This window comes from Bubalus kerabau, chromosome X, assembly GCF_029407905.1.
Source record: "Bubalus kerabau isolate K-KA32 ecotype Philippines breed swamp buffalo chromosome X, PCC_UOA_SB_1v2, whole genome shotgun sequence".
Classification (NCBI taxonomy): Eukaryota; Metazoa; Chordata; class Mammalia; order Artiodactyla; family Bovidae; genus Bubalus; species Bubalus kerabau.
Window position 1 is genome coordinate 123,158,021 of NC_073647.1, and position 22,367 is coordinate 123,180,387.

Here is a 22,367-nt window from a genome sequence, read left to right on the forward strand (position 1 = left end):
CATTATGCATTCAATATTTTTATAATGAGTACTAAAAAGCATGATTGACTGAATTAGGTTCCACTAGATGATACAGAAATCTTAGTTTACTGAGGCACTAATTCCACTCAGCTCCTTAAATTATAGATACTGTATGTGTGTATGCTATTTGCTCAGTTATGTCCAACTCTTAGCGACCCCATGGATTGTAGCCCACCAAGCTCCTCTGTCCATGGGATTTCCCAGGCAAGAATACTGGAGTGGTTTGCCATTTCCTCCTCCAGGAGATCTTCCTGACCCAGGGATCAAACCCGAGCCTCCCGTATTGTGGGCAGAGTCTTTACCATCTGAGCCACCAGTGAAGCCCCATAGATACTGTATTTGAAAGTAAATAAACCATTTCTGAGGTGTGAACCTCACATGACCAGACCTACACAGTGATGGCAAATATCACACAGTTTTAATAAAGACAGAAAAGATTCAAATCAAACATCATTCTGAGACGATGAAGAGACATATGCTTTATTCTATGATGTTTACAGAGAACTTAGAGAAGGTAGTTCTTCTCTTAGGAATACCTAGGGAAGTGCTCTCTAAAATTCCCTTTCGTTTATTTTCCAGAGGATCTTAGCCAAAGGTAGCAAACAAAACAAGAAGAAAATTACAGCCTTTGGAATTGCTTGACTAAATAGCTCTTTCTAAAGACTGGTGGTTTCTTTTGGATACGGTTAAGTGCCCAGGCTACAATTTCCCATTTACTTTCCTTTTTCACTGTGTATACAGGGTATTTACTTCAATTGGATGCAATTTGCACTCTGTCACAGGAAGTCTTTTTGCAGCTTCAAATTAACCACATTTCTTCTTCTAAAACAGGTTATAAAAACTGTCCCTGTCACTCTCCTTTTGACATCGGCCATTTCCTCATACAAAACTCAGTCATCAAATGACTGAAAGCCTATGTAATTCAGGTCTAATGGATTGTAGAAGGCAAGGGCAGTTTAAACAGATCTAGTTTAAAATGCCTTTCCTCAAATAGCTCGTGTATGTGAAAGTGCACACACTTCAAATAGAAAAGATCAAATTCCACTGCCATGCTCCTGTAATACATATCCTGAAAGCTTTTTTATTTATAGCTTTTGTTTGGGGAGGTGTTTAATTTGAGGAAGCACACATATATCTCAGGTGAGCTGGAGGTCTGACGTGACCTCTTTCACACTGGGTAGTTTGAACAACAGTTTAGGCTGCACCTCTTTTTCATGAACAATCTCGGCTTTACCTACTCAACATTGATTTCCCTTAATACAATTTTTAAAACAATTTTACATTATTCCTTAAAGCTTGCACTTTTCCCCAAGAAACATAACTGCATCTTGACTACCATACTGTTTTGGAAGTGGCTTCAGTTTCCAGCACTGTTTATTGTGGCTTTATCTTTCCAAAGGGTCTGATTATCTTATTACAAATATTAATATACACCTTTAGAATAAACCAGTGAAACATTCTCTATTACCATTTTATTTTTTGTCTAAAATGCTGATTAGTAGAAAACCTAGCATATTCCACCAGGCCTTCCTATTGTCATGTGAGACATTAGGCTGCTGGCCCTTGTTAATTAGGAAGATGGAGTGCCAGCACCCTGGGGGCCACTGGAACTCTTTGCAAAACGGTTAACAAAGGAAATTGTGTCCACACACTAATCACATCTGCTGGGCCATTCTAACTGTTTAAACAATTATGAGTGCTTAGTCCTCTCTGCTACACTAATCAGTGTTAGAAACCACCAAGTTGCAAATGGCAGGAGAAGTACAGGAAGAGAGAATATAAAGTTTTTATTCTTTAGGGGACAATTAAACCCAACACACTTTAGAGACTTTATTCCCTTTTCTAAAGTATTCAGCACCTGACTAAGTTAATGTCTACCTCTTCAGATATCTCAATTCAAAGAAAATCTTGGCAACATTTCATTCTCATTTCTATTTGTTATTTCCTGAGTTCAGTTAGAATCCCCTATTTATATGTAAGAAAGTCTCTTTGAATTATGAATTATATTTAAGGAAGTCTACTTAAAGAGGATATGGATTACATAAATTTAGGAAAAAATTAGAATGTTTTTTGTGATCAGAATAGATTTTGGTATATTTATTCATTAAGAGAATATTTATTGAACACTTCTGGCCTATGAAATAACTCTAAGGAGTATATCTTGGTATAAAAATCCACTGTCTCTTGACTTTACACCCCAGAAGGGGAAATAAAGAGCAAGGTTTACCTTTCACCTAGGAATATAAAACTGTATAATAAACACTGATTGAATAAATGAAAGAATATTTAAAATGCCTGGCCAGCAATGTAATTTTAAAACGTATAGGCATGTGTTTTTAGCAGAGAAAACACAAATTTGTTTTTTTATGAAAGTAGAGACTACAGAGCAGATACTGGTAAAAAGACATGATATAGTCATCATGAGGGATTTTTGCTGGATGACATTTTCTGCTAAATTCACAACCCCTTTATGTGTATCTTTAACTACAGAAAATAAAAAATAAAGAAAAAAGTCCTCAAGGAATCCAGAAGTGATGAAAATATCTTTGCCTCCAGAGGAACAAAAATATGAGTTATATCTGACTTCTTCTCAGAAACCATGCAAACAAGGAAAAGAGTAGGGTGAAATATTTAAAGTGTTTATAAAAAGAAAAAAAAAAAAACTTATCAACCTAGAATGTTGTACCCTGAGAAAACATCCTTCAAAAGTGAAGAAAATAAAGATTTTCTCAAACAAAACCTGAGGGCATCTGTTGGCTGTATACCTGCCTTCCAAGAAATATTAAAGAAGTTCTTTAGAGAGAAGGAAAATAACAGTAACACAGGGCAAAAACTCAGATCTACATAAAAAAGGAAGAACATCTGAGAAGGAATAAGTGAAGGTAAAATTAAAACTTCAAGTTTTATTATCCTTAATTGTGCTAATAAGTAACAATTTGTTCAAAATAACAAGAGCAACAATGTCTCTGAGTATGTAGGCTTCTACATAAGTAAACTGAATTGACAGCAATGATACTCAGGGCGGTAGGGAGGAATTAGGATTTTCGTGTTTTTATAAGGTACGCAAACCACCCATGAAATGGTATAATATTATTTGAAAGTGGATATAAATTAATTGTAAACATACACTTCAAAGTCTAGGAAACCCACTTTAAAAAAGTAAAAGAAGTAAAGCTGATATGCTAACAAAGGGGAGAAACTGGAATCACATAAAATGCTCCATTAAAACCACAAAGGGCAGAAAAACAGTAGAAGGCAAAAATAGGAGACAGTAGCAAGTAAGTAGGTGATAAGTGTGCAATTAAATCAATCGCTTGAATATCCACGTCTAAATGTATCAATTAAAAGACAGATGTCAGAGCAGAAGAAGAAACAAGATTCAACTATATTTTGGCTACAGGAAACCTACTTTAAATATAAAGACACATGTTCAATAAAAGTAAATGGACGGATGCCAGGGTCTGGCAGTGGGAGAGATGGTGAGATGTCGGGCAAAGGATTTAAAGTTTCAGTTATGAAGGATGCTAGCTTCTGAAGATCTATTGTGGAGCATAATGATATAAATAATAGTACTGTACTGTATAAGTGAAATTTCCTAAGAAAGTAGATCTCAGGTGTCCTCACTACAAAAGAAAAGAGATGATAACCATATGACATGATGGATATGTTAATTAGCTCGACTGTAGTCATGTCTACCTGTTTCTTTTTGATCCGTGTAGTCTCACATTGTTATGTGTGCATCTGAAGTTGCAATCATCTCTTCTAGAATGTACAGACTGGTTCCAGTAGGTAAAGACCTTCTCTTGTTGGACCCTGGGGTATCGAACCTGGTTCCAGGATCACAGTCGAATGGGACTGGAGCTGGTTCACTTAGCCTATAGTGGGATCCACCACTAGTGGGCCTGTAACTAGGGACTTGAGCTTATGGGGATCTTGTCTGGCCCCAAGGCAAGCAGCTCTCCCTGCAGAAACTTGGTCAGAAGAGCTGGCACTGGGACAGTGTCCTGTTCAGGACCCACAGTGGCATCTGCAGATGACAGGCCTGTTACCAGGTGTGTGAATAATATATGTCTCTCACTGGTGCCCTGAGGGGCTCCCTCTGGAGAACTGAGCATGTCCTCGGGGAGACAGGACCAGCCTGGACTACAGGGGCTGGAACCAAGTCACAGGGCTGCTGCAGGATCCACAGCTGGGGCAGAGACGGGCAGGCCTGCTCCCAGTCGCACAGACACACATGCCTCCTACTAGGTTCGTGGCTGGGCAGGGCTGACCATCGCACTGTTCAGTGAGATGGAGCCAGAACACAAGGCTCGTCAGGATCTGCAGGGAGACCTAACAGGTACCCCTGCCTCCGGAAGCCTGGAGAGGCTTGTCTCCCATCCAGACCCTGGGACAGCAGGGCTGCGCCCACACTGCAGTTGAGACAGGCCCAAGTGAAGTCCCAGAGCCACTTCAGGCTCCGCAGCTGTAATGGGAGGTCAGTGAGCCGACTCCTAGGGGCACTGACAGACATGTCTCCCCTCAGGTCCCTGGGTGGGCAGGACTGCTCCCAGAACATAACTGGGCAGGGCTGGAACCAAGCCACAGGGCTACCACAGACTCTACAATCAGGCTGAAGTCAGTGTGCCTGTCTCCGGCTGCCAAATTATTGCTGCTGTGGGAGAACACGAGTAAAGTGCTTCTTATTTCATCATCTTGTTGATGTCATTCCATATGCCTTAAATATACATAACTTTATGTTTTTATTTTCCAGTCATATCGTAATAAAGCTGGGCAGAAAAAGAAATCGATGGAGAAAGATATACCATGCAGCTACTAATCAAAACAAAATGGGAAGAGCTGTACTAGTTTCAGAAAGAGCAGGCTTCAGAACAAAGTTATCAGGGCTATAGAGGGGCACTAATAATGAATAAGGGGGCAATTCTCCCAAAAGACATAACTACCATTGGTGTCTATGCCCTAACAAGAGCACACTGCATCAAAATACAGAAAGCAAAAACTGATAGAACTACAAGGAGAAATAGATGACACTATGGTTCTAATCTGACATTTCTACACCCCTGCACTAGAACTGGCCAATCCAACAGGCAGAAAAGCAGTGAGGACATGGTTAACTCAACAAACACCATCATTCAAATGCACAGCACAGACATCCACAGATTACTACAGATCCAACAACAGAAGAATCACCTTCTCAAGCTCAAAGGAAATAGTCAACAAAATACACCACATTCTCAGTCACAAAACACACCATAACCAAGTTTTAAAAATAGAAACCAATACCTGCTCTCAAACCACAATGAAATTAAACCAGAATCAAGGAAAGAAAGATACAGATTTTTTAGTTTACAAGATGAAAGAGTGTTGGACATTAACTGTAATTAACTCACAAAATGAACGTACACTTAACACCACTCAACTGCACACGTAAATGATTAAGTTGGTAAATTGAATGTTATATATATTTTCTCATAACTAAAATATTTATAGTTATGACAGACTTTATTTTTTTGAGCTCCAAAAATCACTGCAGATGGTGATTGCCGCCATGAAATTAAAAGACGCTTACTCCTTGGAAGGAAAGCTATGACCAACCTAGACAGCATATTAAAAACCAGAGACATGACTTTGCCAACAAAGGTCTGTCTAGTCAAAGCTATGGTTTTTCCAGTAGTCATGTATGCATGTGAGAGTTGGACTATAAAGAAAGCTGAGTGCAGAAGAATTAAAGCTTTTGAACTGTGGTGCTGGAGAAGACTCTTGAGAGTCCCTTGGACTGCAAAGAGATCCAGCCAATCCATTCTAAAGGAAATCAGTACAGAATATTCACTGGAAGAACTGATGCTGAAGCTTAAACTCCAATACTTTGGCAACCTGATGCAAAGAACTGACTCATTGCAAAAGACCCTGATGCTGGGAAAGATTGAAGGTGGGAGAAGCAGGAGATGACAGAGGATGAGATGGTTGGATGGCATCATGGACTCAATGGACATGAGTCTGAGTAAACTCCGGGAGTTGGTGATGGACAAGGAGGCCTGGAGTGCTGCAGTCCATGGGGTCGCAAAGAGTCGGACACAACTGAGACTGAACTGATGCTTGGGAGGATATGGAACAAAACAGTAGCTCTCATTCATTGCTGTTGGAAGACAGTTTGGCAGTTTCTTACAAAATTAAACATATTCTTAACATAGGATCCAGCAATCACATTCCTTAGTATTTACCCAAAGTTGTTAAAAAATCTTGTTCATACAGAAGACTGCACATACATGGATATAACAGTTTTATACATAATTACCCAAACTTGGAAAACAATAAAGATGTCCTTCAGCAGGTGAATGGATACCGTGCTGCATTACCAATAATGGAATATGATTCAGGACTGAAAAGCAATGAGTTATCAATCCAGGAAGACAAGGAAGAACCTTAGCTGCCAATCGCTAAGTGAAAGAAGTCACTCTGAGCAGGGTACATACTGTATGATTCCAACTCTGACATGCTGGAAAAGACACAAAAGTGGAGACAGTGGTTGCCAGGGTTTAGGAGGGAGAAAATATTGAAAAGGCAGAGCACTGAAAATTTTTAGGTTAGGGCCATGAAACTACTTGGCATGATGCTATAATGGTGGATTCATAATTCACTTGTGCAAATTTATAGAATTCACAACACAAGGAGCAAACGCTAATGTAAACTATGAACTCTGGATGATGATGTGTCAATGTAAGTTCATCATGTGCCCCTCTGCTGGGGCATGTTGACAATGAGGAGGCTCTGCATTTGTGGAAATCTGGGTATATGGGAAAACTCTACCTTCTGCTCAATTTTGCTATGAATGTAAAATTGATTTTAAAGTCTATTTTTAAAGAAAAGGTAAGGTTTTTTATTCACATAGTCACAGTTAAGATTAGCAAGAAACTGGACATTTGTCTTTGACATTAAATTGAATATTTTTAAAACTACCAAAAGCTTGATCCATGTATGTCACTAGGTACTAATGTGTTTGCCCAAGGCTTATTCACCTTCTTCCTTCGCCAGGCATCTTAATGTAGGTATGTTCCCCCAAAGAGAAATTTGATCACACATGGGACGGATTCTCAAAGAACCCTTTGCACCAGTTAACATTAACACAGCGAAGACAATTTGGAAAAGTCACCATGCAAATTAGCTGGATACATCTGGAGAAAATGTATACGTCTGCATGTGCAAATACAACAGAGGAAGAGGGTGACTGCTGGGACATGTAGGGAAACGATCAGATCAGTCACTCAGTCGTGTCCGACTCTTTGCAACCCCATGAATCGCAGCACGCCAGGCCTCCCTGTCCATCACCAACTCCCGGAGTTCACTCAAACTCACGTCCATTGAGTCAGTGATGCCATCCAGCCATCTCATCCTCTGTCGTCCCCTTCTCCTCTTGCCCCCAATCCCTCCCAGCATCAGAGTCTTTTCCAATGAGTCAACTCTTCCCATGAGGTGGCCAAAGTACTGGAGTTTCAGCTTTAGCATCATTCCTTCCAAAGTGATCCCAGGGCTGATCTCCTTCAGAATGGACTGGTTGGATCTCCTTGCAGTCCAAGGGACTCTCAAGAGTCTTCTCCAACACCAGTTCAAAAGCATCAATCATTCGGTGCTCAGCCTTCTTCACAGTCCAACTCTCACATCCATACATGACGACAGGAAAAACCATAGCCTTGACTAGACGAACCTTTGTTGGCAAAGTAATGTTTCTGCTTTTGAATATGCTATCTAGGTTGGTCATAACTTTCCTTCCAAGGAGTAAGCGTCTTTTAATTTCATGGCTGCAGTCACCATCTGCAGTGATTTTGGACCCCAGAAAAATAAACTCTGACACTGTTTCCACGTTTCCCCATCTATTTCCCATGAAGTGATGGGACCAGATGCCATGATCTTCGTTTTCTGAATGTTGAGCTTTAAGCCAACATTTTCACTCTCCACTTTCACCTTCATCAAGAGGCTTTTTACTTCCTCTTCACTTTCTGCCATAAGGGTGGTGTCATCTGCGTATCTGAGGTTATTGATATTTCTCCCAGCAATCTTGATTCCAGCTTGTGTTTCTTCCAGTCCAGCGTTTCTCATGATGTACTCTGCATATAAGTTAAATAAACAGGGTGACAATATACAGCCTTGACGAACTCCTTTTCCTATTTGGAACCAGTCTGTTGTTCCATGTCCAGTTCTAACTGTTGCTTCCTGACCTGCATACAAATTTCTCAAGAGGCAGATCAGGTGGTCTGGTATTCCCATCTCTTGAAGAATTTTCCACAGTTTATTGTGATCCACACAGTCAAAGGCTTTGGCATAGTCAATAAAGCAGAAATAGATGTTTTTCTGGAACTCTCTTGCTTTTTCCATGATCCAGCAGATGTTGGCAATTTGATCTCTGGTTCCTCTGCCTTTTCTAAAACCAGCTTGAACATCAGGAAGTTCACGGTTCACATATTGCTGAAGCCTGGCTTGGAGAATTTTAAGCATTACTTTACTAGCGTGTGAGATGAGTGCAATTCTGTGGTAGTTTAAGCAGCAAATGGTGGGTGTTTTCCTGGCTGGCTGCTCTTCCCAGTCCAGATAGGCTGTATGACTCTCATCAGCACTGCAGGAAAGCATATCTTTCATGCACCTGTTCTGGACACTACTGTGACATACAGATGGTTAGAATCCAAAAGGAAAGTTGACAATGGAAAACTGTTAGTTGCTCAGTCATGTCTCACTCTTTGCAACCCCATGGACTGTAACCCAGCAGGCTCCTCTGTTCATGGGAATTTCCAGGCAAAATACTGGAGTGGGTTGCCATTTCCTTCTTCAGGGGTCTTCCCAACCCAGGGATGGAACCCACATCTCTGTCTCCTGCATTGGCAGGCAGGTTCTTTACCACTAGTGCCACCTGGGAAGCCTGGAGCTCTAAATCGGAACACTGAAAAACACTTTACATATGACCAATAAAAGTAGAGAAAACAGTAGGAAAAGGTTCTTTGTGATGTTTAATTTAAATGTACTAACTGTACCCATCTTTATCCCAGAGAAATTTATAGTTACTTTTATTTATTGACTGCTGCTGCTGCTAAGTCGCTTCAGTCGTGTCTGACTCTGTGTGACCCCATAGACAGCAGCCCACCAGGCTCCCCCGTCCCTGGGATTCTCCAGGTAAGAACACTGGAGTGGGTTGCCATTTCCTTCTCCAATGCATGAAAGTGAAAAGTCAAAGTGAAGTCGCTCAGTCGTGCCTGACTCTTAGCGACCCCATGGACTGCAGCCTACCAGGCTCCTCCATCCATGGGATTTTCCAGGCAAGAGTACTGGAGTGGGGTGCCATTGCCTTATTTATTGACTAGAGACACTTTAAATTCACCACCACCAAAGAAACACATATAATGGTATAGATTTATGATAATGTGTGCACAAATAACATAAAGGAGAAGTAACAACAACAAAAGTTCACTCTTTAGAGCTCAGCCTCTGCAATTAGGTTGGTTAATTTCAAACTCTGAATTCGATTTACAAACTGGGTAATCTTGAACAACTTATTCCATCACTTAGGCCCTGTTCCCTAAGCATTAATATGAACATAAAAAAAGCAGCTACTTCAGAGCATTTCTGTAAGGATCAGATGAATGAACTCATGTCAAGGGCATAGGACAATGCTTGGCATACAGTGAGCAGCGGTTATTACTGTAATTGTAAGAGCTGCTCTAAGTAATTACTAGAAGGCAAACACAGTCATGTGAAATGATAGTATGTTCCTGAGAATCAACTGCACCATGGCTTCTTTCTCTGTGCCTCTCTTCTGTCCAAAAATCATTGCCACTGTAACCACTTGGTGGTACTTCTCTAGTAACAGAAGTAAAACACAGCAAAAGTAAAACAGCAAAGAGCGAGAGAGCAAGAGACAGATAGTGAAAGAAGTCTTTTCCTCTAAATCCTGATTCATAAATCCTGAGGGATGAGAGAAGAGTAGAGAGAAGAGTTAAGAGAAGACAAAATCTGGAGCTGGCAGTCAGGGGACCTGAACCAAACAGTGTCGGGAGCTTTGCCTCTGCGGCGATGTTCTGACCTCTGCATATTTATATTCCTACTTCACACTCTGATTTGCTTCACGAGGCAGAGCCGCTGTGTCTCATCAATTAAAATAGGTGCCCAAACTTGCAGCTGTGAGTTTCTCATGACTCCTGGTTTCAATGTGATGCATTTTTATTTCCTAGTAAATGTCAATTTTCATCAGTTCAAATGTCCTCATGACATAATATGACTTGAAGATATGCAAATACCTCTTTACCAGACACTTCTATAATTAAGTAGAGGTCTTGGGTGAGGAGGTACTGCCTAATTACTTCTGAGAGAATCAGGAGAAATCACACTTGATTATACGCTGTACATTTGCTTCAGGAAGTTCAGAGCCATAGGGCTTCAAGCAAGCAGGATCCCCAGCTTCTCTTTCCCTGAAAGCTACTTCCTCTCTTTCCTCTCAGCCTCTTCACAGCATCTTCTCCCTCTTTATATTCATGCTTCATAGAAAGTCAAGAACATTGCTTTGCATTATAAATGGACCACCAACCAGACTGAGCGCAAATGCAGCACAGTTCTAAAGACAACCAACAGTCAAATCTAAGGGAAAAAAAGACAGGTGTCAGGTGGCTTTAATGGGGAATTATTGGGAAATGTCACCAAGTACAGGCTTCACTGTTAAAGGGAACTTGTCAACTAGTGGGGAAGTGACAAGGATAGCATCTGGCTTGTACACAAAAGAGGGTTTTAGTGCTACTAACTGAATTGAAGAGAAATCCCTAAAGACCTACAACCAAAACTGGAAGTCATAAATCCATTTTTATATACTGTCATCTGTCAGTACCGTTGGAACAGCTTAAGCTAATCACTCTTCTTTTGATTTGTAATTGTTAAAACTTTATGTTCTTTTTAATCAAACAGGGTTTGAGTTAAGCCACACCTCTGGACTGACATTAAACACTGAAACTATAAAATCGGGAGAACATTCTGAATGAGTGTGTATGGTTTGCCTCAATCACTTCTACTGTCCTGACTCGGGTAAAAATGCAGGAAGGAAGGCTCCACTTAGTGAGTTTCTCTATCCCTGATTTGTAGGTCTCCATGGGTTTTCTACTTAGATACGGAAACAACAACTAAATTCTCTGCTGTGATTGCAGGGGTCTGGGGAAGGGTGTCAGAGGTCTCTTTGGTGCTGACACCTACTAAATGTAGAAGAGAATCAGGCCCATATTGCAGTGCTTGATGTCTAAGCAACTGAAACGGTGACTGGAGGTTTTACCCTCAGCTTGTGCTTTACAAATGGGGGCTGTCTATTTAGTTGGAGCCACAAGGCCACAGGAAGTGCTTTGAGGTCAAGCGGTTTGGCCTTTCTAACTCTGCATTTACCAGGAATTGCACAAAGACTGCATCCTGTTTTCAGGACGCTTGATGTTCAGAGACAATTTAATTAATTGCCACTGTCTAGCAGCTCTTCATAGGGGAAGGGTAGAGCCTTAAAACCCTATGAAAATGTTCGCACTTGAAATGCAAAGAAGGGTCACTTAGATCATGGATATGACAAATGGTTCAAATGGAATCTAGGACTAGGCAAGAGATAGTAACAAGGGAATGTAATACCTGATTTACTCAACATTAACAGCAAGAAGAATAATTTTAAGACTAAATCAGAGCTCTGTACTATCCAAAAACCATTCAAACTGCTTATACTTGATAGTTATTTATTATGCAGATCAATGAAAAGCATAGTAAGCTGCTCCCCCTCTCTCTAATGTTGCTGTTCAAGATAAAACTTTAGCAAACAAGTGACAATTAACACTTATTCTCTGTCCTACAGTCACAAACCACTAAGAACACCTTACTCAAGTTCTTGGGATCAATACAACTGCCGTATTTCCCAGGTGAGATATTTGGTCGACAATATGTATCATGGGCTTCCCAGGTGGCTCAGCAGTAAAGAATCCATTTGCAATGCTAGAAACTGCCCGCAATGCAGGAGATGCAGGTTCGATCCCTGGGTGGGAAAGATCCCCTGGAGAAGGAAATGGCAGCCCACTCCAATATCCTTGCCTGGAAAATCTCATGGACTGAGGAGCCTGGTAGGCCACAGTCCATGGGGTCACAAGAGTTGCACACAGCTTAGCATATAAGATCAGATCAGATCAGTCACTCAGTCGTGTCTGACTCTTTGCGACCCCATGAATCGCAGCACGCCAGGCCTCCCTGTCCATCACCAACTCCCAGAGTTCACCCAGACTCACGTCCATCAAGTCAGTGATGCCATCCAGCCATTTCATCCTCTGTCGTCCCCTTCTCCTCTTGCCCCCAATCCCTCCCAGCATCAGAGTCTTTTCCAATGAATCAACTCTTCCCATGAGGTGGCCAAAGTACTGGAGTTTCAGCTTTGGCATCATTCCTTCCAAAGAAATCCCAGGGCTGATCTCCTTCAGAATGGACTGGTTGGATCTCCTTGCAGTCCAAGGGACTCTCAAGAGTCTTCTCCAACATCACAGTTCAAAAGCATCAATTCTTTGGCGCTCAGCCTTCTTCACAGTCCAACTCTCACATCCATACATGACCACAGGAAAAACCATAGCCTTGACTAGACGAACTTTTGTTGGCAAAGTAATGTTTCTGCTTTTGAATATGCTATCTAGGTTGGTCATAACTTTCCTTCCAAGGAGTAAACGTCTTTTAATTTCATGGCTGCAGTCACCATCTGTAGTGATTTTGGAGCCCAGAAAAATAAACTCTGACACTGTTTCCACTGTTTCCCCATCTATTTCACATGAAGTGGTGGGACCGGATGCCATGATCTTCGTTTTCTGAATGTTGAGCTTTAAGCCAACCTTTTCACTCTCCACTTTCACTTTCATCAGGAGGCTTTTTAGTTCCTCTTCACTTTCTGCCATAAGGGTGGTGTCATCTGCATATCTGAGGTGATTGATATTTCTCCTGTTAATCTTGATTCCAGCTTGTGCTTTTTCCAGCCCAGCATTTCTCATGATGTACTCTGCATATAAGTTAAATAAACAGGGTGACAATATACAGCCTTGACGAACTCCTTTTCCTATTTGGAACCAGTCTGTTGTTCCATGTCCAGTTCTAACTGTTGCTTCCTGACCTGCATACAAATTTCTCAAGAGGCAGATCAGGTGGTCTGGTATTCCCATCTCTTGAAGAATTTTCCACAGTTTATTGTGATCCACACAGTCAAAGGCTTTGGCATAGTCAATAAAGGAGAAATAGATGTTTTTCTGGAACTCTCTTGCTTTTTCCATGATCCAGCGGATGTTGGCAATTTGATCTCTGGTTCCTCTGCCTTTTCTAAAACTAGCTTGAACATCAGGAAGTTCACGGTTCACATATTTCTGAAGCCTGGCTTGGAGAATTTTGAGCATTACTTTACTAGCATGTGAGATGAGTGCAATTGTGCGGTAGTTTGAGCATTCTTTGGCATTGCCTTTCTTTGGGATTGGAATGAAAACTGACTTTTTCCAGTTGTGGCCACAGCTGAGTTTTCCAAATTTGCTGGCATATTGAGTACAGCACTTTCACAGCATCATCTTTCAGGATTTGGAATAGCTCAACTGGAATTCCATCACCTCCACTAGCTTTGTTCGTAGTGATGCTTTCTAAGGCCCACTTGACTTCACATTCCAGGATGTCTGGCTCTAGGTCAGTGATCACACCATCGTGATTATCTGGGTCGTGAAGATCTTTTTTGTACAGTTCTTCTGTGTATTCTTGCCATCTCTTCTTAATATCTTCTGCTTCTGTTAGGTCCATACCATTTCTGTCCTTTATCGAGCTCATCTTTGCATGAAATGTTCCTTTGGTATCTCTGATGTTCTTGAAGAGATCTCTAGTCTTTCCCATTCTGTTGTTTTCCTCTATTTCTTTGCATTGATCGCTGAGGAAGGCTTTCTTATCTCTTCTTGCTATTCTTTGGAACTCTGCATTCAGATGTTTATATCTTTCCTTTTCTCCTTTGCTTTTCACTTCTCTTCTTTTCACAGCTATTTGTAAGGCCTCCCCAGACAGCCATTTTGCTTTTTTGCATTTCTTTTTTATGGGAATGGTCTTGATCCCTGTCTCCTGTACAATGTCACGAACCGCATTCCATAGTTCATCAGGCACTCTATCTATCAGATCTAGGCCCTTAAATCTATTTCTCACTTCCACTGTATAATCACAAGGGATTTGATTTAGGTCATATATGAATGGTCTAATGGTTTCCCCTACTTTCTTCAATTTAAGTCTGAATTTGGCAATGAGGAGTTCATGGTCTGAGCCACAGTCAGCTCCTGGTCTTGTTTTTGCTGACTGTATAGAGCTTCTCCATCTTTGGCTGCAAAGAATATAATCAATCTGATTTCAGTGTTGACCATCTGGTCATGTCCATGTATAGAGTCTTCTCTTGTGTTGTTGGAAGAGGGTGTTTGTTATGACCAGTGCATTTTCTTGGCAAAACTCTATCAGTCTTTGCCCTGCTTCATTCTGTACTCCAAGGCCAAATTTGCCTGTTACTCCAGGTGTTTCTTGACTTCCTACTTTTGCATTCCAGTCCCCTATAATGAAAAAGACATCTTTTTGGGGTGTTAGTTCTAAAAGGTCTTGTAGGTCTTCATAGAACTGTTCAACTTCAGCTTCTTCAGTGTTTCTGGTTGGGCCATAGACTTGAATTACTGTGATACTGAATGGTTTGCCTTGGAAACGAACAGAGATCATTCTGTCGTTTTTGAGATTGCATCCAAGTACTGCATTTCAGACTCTTTTGTTGACCATGATGGTCACTCCATTTCTTCTGAGGGATTCCTGCCCGCAGTAGTAGATATAATGGTCATCTGAGTTAAATTCACCCATTCCAGTCCATTTCAGTTCGCTGATTCCTAGAATGTCGACATTCACTCTTGCCATCTCTTGTTTGACCACTTCCAATTTGCCTTGATTCATGGACCTGACATTCCAGGTTCCTATGCAATATTGCTCTTTACAGCATCGGACCTTGCTTCTATCACCAGTCACATCCACAGCTGGGTATTGTTTTTGCTTTGGCTGCATCCCTTCATTCTTTCTGGAGTTATTGGGCACCTACTGACCTGGGGAGTTTCTCTTTCAGTATCCTATCATTTTGCCTTTTCATACTGTTCATGGGGTTCTCAAGGCAAGAATACTGAAGTGGTTTGCCATTCCCTTCTCCAGTGGACCACATAAACCACCTGTCTATTTCATCACTTCTGTCTATTTCATGCCTCAGCTTCTGTGCTGGAGGATTTAGAGGCTCATGCTAGCAAGGAATGTTCAACTTAATTAGAATTCACCTGTCCTTGGGGCTGATACATTAGCAGGGAGAAGAGGCTGGTGCACTTGTGTTAGTGGACAGTGTAGACGAGTTGTGTTGGTGCTAAAGGACTCTAGACACAGCCATGCAGAACATGAGCACAATAAGAGGTGGAATGAATTACAGGCCCTTGTACTGTTTTGCACTGGACTGTTGGCCTGTAGGGTACACAATACAAATTGGGATCTGTTGCTAATAAACAAAACGCATCTTGAAATCTGTAAATTAATTAAAAGGAAACTGTAGCAAACCAGTAGGCCAAAAAGGAAAAAGCAGGAGACTCACCTGTGTAAAATTATACCTTAAACCCGTATACTCCTCACCTTAGGTCGCAATATGCTACAACTATAAAGGAAAAGAAAGAGTGGTTTTTGAAAGCAGCAGCATGGCAGTATCAATCCAGTTGGACTCATAAAACAAGGCCAAATCACAGGATCATGGGCTCAAAATGCCCCAAGTTACATCACGAGCATCATGGTTTAATTTTCTTTGACTTCGCTTCATTTTGTTTCTGGAATTGGCATTTAAAATTTCTGAACAAAGAAAACAACATTTCAAACACACTGCTTCTGTCTGCTCTAATGTCTCCATTCCTCAACCACAGGGCCTGCGTAACACATTTTTTTCTTCAGCAATTGATCAATTGAAGATTAAGGAATTTGGCAACAGACACCTAAGGTGACAGGACAATAATGTACTTGAAGTGTCACAGAACACAGACAGGATTCCCCAGGGCTGTGAGTGAAATGCATTCTTCTTTGGCTAATGAGTTCTGAAAAAGCACCACGGGTCCTAGAGACATACTCTATTAATAAAATGGCTCCAAGAAATGAAATCACACAAATATTGGAAGTTTGTCCTAATCTGAAGGAAAATTTCTACAGTCTTACTGTCTACACAGTTAATATTGTCAGGTTTTTAAAAGTACATATGTTACTAGCCTCTTACCTTCTATTGGTTTGCTATGCCACACAAGACAGGCAATTAAGGAATGTGCAAAGTGGAAACTATATTGGCACAAGTGAAGATTCACACAGATAACACAGACTTCATAAACATCATCCATTATCTATCATTCATCTGTTGCAGATTTTGGCAAATATGCACTCTGCCTTTTCTTTAAACCTAATTTGAATAGTACATTTTTTTTTTTAACAGTGAATAGTACATTTTAAAAAATCAGTCAGAAACAACAAATGCTGGAGAGGGTGTGGAAGAAAGGGAACCCTCTTGCAATGTTGATGAGAATGCAAATTGACATGGTCACCATGGAGAAGAGTATGGAGATTCCTTAAAAAACTAGGAATTAAACTACCATACTACCCAACAATCCTGCTACTGAGCATATACCAAGGAAATGATAATTAAAAAAGACACATGTACCCCAATTTTCTGTGTCTGTGTGTGTGCGTGTGTGTGTGCTCAGTCCTGTCTGTGTCTCTGTGATCCCATGGGCTGTAGCCCACCAGACTCCTCTGTCTATGCCATTCCCCAAGCAAGAATACTGGAGTGGGTTGCCATTTCCTCCTCCAGGAGATCTTGCTGACTCAGGGATCAAACCTGTGTCTCTTGCACCTCCTGCATTAGCATGTGCGTTCTTTACCAGTGAGACACTTGTTCATTGCAGCACTATTTACAATAGCCAGGACAAGGAAGCAATGTAGATGTCTATCAACAAATGAATGTATAAGGAAGTTGTGATACATATACACACTGGAATACTTCACAGTCCTAAAAAGGAATGTATCTGAGTCAGTTCTAATGAGGTGGATGAACCTAAAGCCTACTATACACAGTGAAGCAAGTCAGAAAGAGAAAGACAGGTTCCTCGGCCTAAAGATGGCGGCTTCGGCAGCGAGGGGTGCTATGTCGCTGTGTACAAACATCGGCCAGTCGGTTGCATTTGTCAGAAAAATTCCCTGGACGGCGGCCTCAAGTGAGCTGAGGGAACACTTTGCACAATTTGGCCATGTACGAAAATACACTGTTCCTTTTGACAAAGAGATTGGCTTTCACAAAGGTATGGGTTGGATTCACTTTTCTTCAGAAGAAGAACTTCACAATGCACTACAACAGGAAAATCATGTTATTGATAGAGTAAAGCTCCATGTTCAACCTCAAAAACCCAAAGCTTTACAAGGAGACCAAACATCTGATGAAGAGAAAGATTTTTGAGACCCTCACTGCCTACTGAATAAAGTAAATAAAAGAGGAAAAATAAAAAAAAGAAAGAGAAAGACAAATATTGCATATTAACGTATATATATATATGGAATCTAGAAAGACGGCACTGATTAATTTATCTGCAAGACAGCAATGGAGATGCAGACAGAGAAGAGACTTGTAGACTCAGTGGGGGAAGGAGAGGGTGGGACGAATTGAGAGAGTAGCACTGAAACATATGCATTACCATGTATAAAATTAGACAGCCAGTGGAAATTTGCTGTAGGACGCAGGGAGCTCAAATCCGATGCTCTGTAACAACATAGAGGGGTGGGAGGTGGGAGGGAGGTTCAAGACGGAGGGGACATGCATATACCTATGGTTGATTCATGTTGATATATGGCTGAAACCAACACAATCAGTTCAGTTCAGTTCAGTCGCTCAGTCATGTCCGACTCTTTGCGACCCCATGGACTGCAGCATGCCAGGCGTCCCTGTCCATCACCAACTCCCGGAGTTCACTCAAACTCATGTCCATTGAGTCAGTGACACCATCCAACCATCTCATCCTCTGTCATCCCCTTCTCCCACCTTCAATCTTTCCCAGCATCAGGGTCTTTTTCAGTGAGTCAGTTCTTTGCATCAGGTGGTCAAAGTACTGGAGTTTCAGCTTCGGCAGTGGTCCTTCCAATGAATATTCAGGAATGATTTCCTTTATGATTGACTGGTTGGATCTCCTTGCAGTCCAAGGGACTCCCAAAAGTCTTCTGTAACACTACAGTTCAAAAATATCAATTCTTCGGCGCTCAGCTTTCTTTATAGTCCAACTGTCACTTTCATACATGACCACTGGAAAAATCATAGCTTTGACTAGACAGACCTTTGTTGGTACAGTAATGTCTCTGCATTTTAATATGCTGTCTAGGTTGGTCATAACTTTTCTTCGAAGGAGCAAGTGTCTTTTTAATTTCATGGCTGCAGTCACCATCTGCAGTGATTTTGGAGCCCCCCAAAATAAAGTCCGTCACTGTTTCCATTTTTCCCACATCTATTTGCCATGAAGTGATGGGACCAGATGCCATGATCTTAGTTTTCTGAATGCTGAGTTTTAAACCAATTTTTTCACTCTCCTCTTTCGCTTTCATCAAGAACCAACCCAACATTGTAAAGCAATTATCCTCCAATTAAAAATAAATAATTAAAGTTATTATATAGTTAAAAAAATAAAACCAGGAGGTTTTTCACTGTGGTTAAGTAAAGCAAAATTATTCATACAACTCTGGCAAAAAGAGCAAGGGGCCTATGCTAACAGTAGAAATGAAGCTGATAGGAGTAATCTACTTGTGCCCCCTGCCTGTCAGTGGGTCCTATGTCTGCTTTGTTGCTCCTGAATGTCATGAAGCAACACTCTTAACAGGATGCCAAAGGGCCCAAAAGGGTCTACCACATGATCAGTGAAGCAGACAACAGCTGAATGAAAACAGCATCTTAGAGCCAAAAGACATCTCTTGGCTAACATCTCCTTAGATAATACCATTCTTTATGATATTGCCGATGACCATTCACTGATTCCCCCTTCTCTGTTAACTGAGTTCATACAAATGGGGCCGGGGTAGAGCAAAGAGGCCAACTATCTCTCACCCAATTGTGTCATGTGTCACAGCATCTATACTGGAAGTCAAGTCCTAAAAGAGTAACTGGATAAACTCGCCCAAACCGCTGGTGTTCTTGCAGTGTTGGGACAGGTGGTGAAGTTTTCCTTTGTGGCAACCAAAGGGAAAGAAGAGTGGGAGGGATAAATTAGGAGGTTGGGATTAACATATACATACTACTATATATGGGCTTTTAAAATATGAGTATTTTACATTAATTCTACTCTTCACTTGACTACACTATTTTCCCCCAGAAAATATAGTGTGAAACATTGAGGCAGGATTCTGAATTTTAGTACTGACTTGCTATTCATTCAGTGAGTAGTTACTGAACTATATACTGGGAATCATAGCAGTTGCTGACAATATAACCATGAAAAAGATACAGTGGGTTTGGGGAGCATTGTATTCATTTCTCCTTAGGAAAATACTAATACGTATATAATGAAGTGATAACAAAAATAAGCCAAACACAAGACAGTCTGTCTTGGTTACACTGATAATAACAATGTAATCAACTGCATGAGCTTTTAAATCTGCAAAGGAATAATACCATCTCCCAACTTCTGTCGAAGAGCAGCCTTATCTTCCTCTTGGTTTATTATACTGTGACCCCACCATGCAAGTTTACCTGTAGGAACAACTTGAAGTTTAAACTATTATAGGAGCAATACACTATATAAAAGCTTATTCTTTGTGACCTGGAGGTAAAACAAACATAATATCTCCAAATGATTTAAATAGGACCAGACGTACTTGAGTTTTTATTAAACATTTGATAGAGAATTAGCATTCTACCATCTTCAAGCATAAGGCTAAATTCTTTATCCTTCAAATAATTACTTTCTGTTTTATAACTGCTTTTTAAGATCATTAAAATTTTATCATACAGAGTCCATATCTTACTCATCTTTCTACTTGCATTTCCATAGGTAAAAGTGCTTGGCACGTAGTAAGAAATTAGTAAATGGTATCTGAATGAATTGCATAGTTCATATCTGCATCAATGGAGCATTTTATTGAACATAAGTTTTCAAAATCCCATAAGAGAATTCCTTGGCAATCCAGTGGTTGGGACTCAGAGCTTTCACTGCCGTGGCCTGGGTTTAGTCCCTGGTCAGGGAACCAAGATTCCACAAGCCTGTGGCATGGCCAAAAAAAATTTCCATAAAATATGAAAATATCAAAATTTTTTGTCTCTGAAACCCTGAAAAACTTTACTACTCATTTACTTTAATTTTTTTACTTTTTGGTGATACTGTAAAAGCATCATTTTATAAGAATGACGGTTGTCTATTCTTTTCTAGTTTTAAGATAAATGCATGTAGCTTATTGTATTGTTGTGATCCATGTACATACTATTTTATGTGACTTATTTTTGCTGTTATTATTAACCAAACTGCTTGTTTTTCATATGGCACATAATCATCACCATTTTAGAATTTTTATGCATACCCATTTAAAACTGGGACAGTTTTATTTTTTAGGCTCATAACAGGGATAAAATATTTGTTAGATTTCTTCATGTTTCTTGGTGTTTCAGGTTCTTCAGGAAACTCTATTAATATCTGTGCTTTTGATATACTACTACTACTACTAAGTCACTTCAGTCGTGTTTGACTCTGGGCGACCCCATAGACGGCAGCCCACCAGGCTCCTTCGTCCCTGGGATTCTCCAGGCAAGAACACTGGAGTGGGTTGCCATTTTCTTCTCCAATGCATGAAAGTGAAAAGTGAAAATGAAGTCGCTCAGTTGTGTCCGACCCTCAGCGACCCCATGGACTGCAGCCTTCCAGGCTCCTCCTTCCATGGGATTTTCCAGGCAAGAGTACTGCAGTGGGGTGCCATTGCCTTCTCCGATTTGATATACATGATATATCAAACATATCTAACATTGGATATCTGTTTGAGTTGAGAGAAGATAACTTCTGGCACATTTTAATATATTGATTAGGCAACTTTTACCAATTTTGAAATTACTTACGGATTCTTAAATATTTTAAATGATCGAGCACTATTTTTAAAAAATTAGTATTTGGGTTTCCCTGGTGGCTCAGACAGCAAAGAATCCACCTGCAATATGGGAGACCTGGGTTCAATCCCTGGGTTGGGAAGATCCCCTGGAAAAGGGCATGGCAACCCATTCCAGTATTCTTGCCTGGAGAATTCCATGGACAGAGGACCCTGGCGGGCTGCTGTCCATGGGGTCACAAAGAGTCAGACACGACTGAGTGACTAAGCACACATATATGGGCTTCCCAGGTGGTGCTAGTTAGTGGTAAAGAACCCACCTGCTAACGCCTGCCAATGAAGCTAGATGTAAGAGACCTGAGTTCTATGCCTGGGTCGGGAGATCACCTGGAGAAGGGCATGGCAACCCGCTCCAGTATTCTCACTGGGAGAATTCCATGGACAGAGGAGCCTGGCAGGCTGCAGTCCACAGTGTTGCACAGAGTCGGACACGACTGAAGCGACTTAGCAGCAGCAGCAGCATAGTGATATATGGGATCATCCCTGGTGGCTCAGACGGTCAAGCATCTGCTTACAATGCATGAGACCTGGGTTCGATCCCTGGGATGGGAAGATTCCCTGGAGAAGGAAATGGCAAACCACTCCAGAACTCTTGCCTGGAAAACCCCATGGACAGAGAAGCCTGGTAGGCTACAGTCCATGAGGTCGCAAAGAGTCGGACACGACTGAGCAACTTCACATTTATAGTGGTTTATAGTATGTATAGTGACTTTTCTAAACTACTTTTGTAACGACTATAAGTTTATCGTGTTCGCTAAGGTCCCTGTTTCCTTAGCTTAGTGGTCTAGCATTTGAATTTTCTTGAGGGGCCGAGAGGGGCCAAGAGGGCCCAAGAGGGACCGAGCGGGGCGGGGCCGAGCGGGGCCGAGAGGGTCGGGGCCGAGGGGGACCGGGCGGGTCCGAGCGGGTCCGAGCGGGGCCGAGCCGGGCCGAGCAGGGCCGAGCAGGGCCGGGCGGGGCCGAGAGAGGCCGAGCGGGGCCGGGCCGAGAGGGGCCGAGTGGAGCCGAGGAGCGGGGCCTAGAGGAGCCGAGCGGGGCGGAACGGGGCGGGGCCTAGAGGGGCCGGGCGGGGCCGAGAGGGGCGGGGCCGAGAGAGGCCGAGCGGGGCCGAGCGGGGCGCGGCCGAGCGGGGCGGGGCCGAG

General features: G+C 41.6%; 1 protein-coding gene across 1 annotated transcript; it reads left to right on the forward strand.

Annotated features, from left to right (window-relative positions):
• Nucleotides 1-17,203: 17,203 nt before the first annotated feature.
• LOC129640137 (SRA stem-loop-interacting RNA-binding protein, mitochondrial-like) lies at nucleotides 17,204-17,604 on the forward strand. Its single transcript, XM_055565390.1, has one exon. The coding sequence runs from the start codon at nucleotides 17,219-17,221 to the stop codon at nucleotides 17,552-17,554; it is 336 nt and encodes a 111-aa protein (XP_055421365.1). The 5' UTR covers nucleotides 17,204-17,218; the 3' UTR covers nucleotides 17,555-17,604.
• The last annotated feature ends 4,763 nt before the right edge of the window (nucleotides 17,605-22,367 follow it).

What these genes read in the sequence shown, in the direction of transcription:
- LOC129640137 (XM_055565390.1), top strand. Translation starts at nt 17,219, where the DNA reads ATGGCGGCTTCGGCAGCGAGGGGTGCTATGTCGCTGTGTACAAACATC.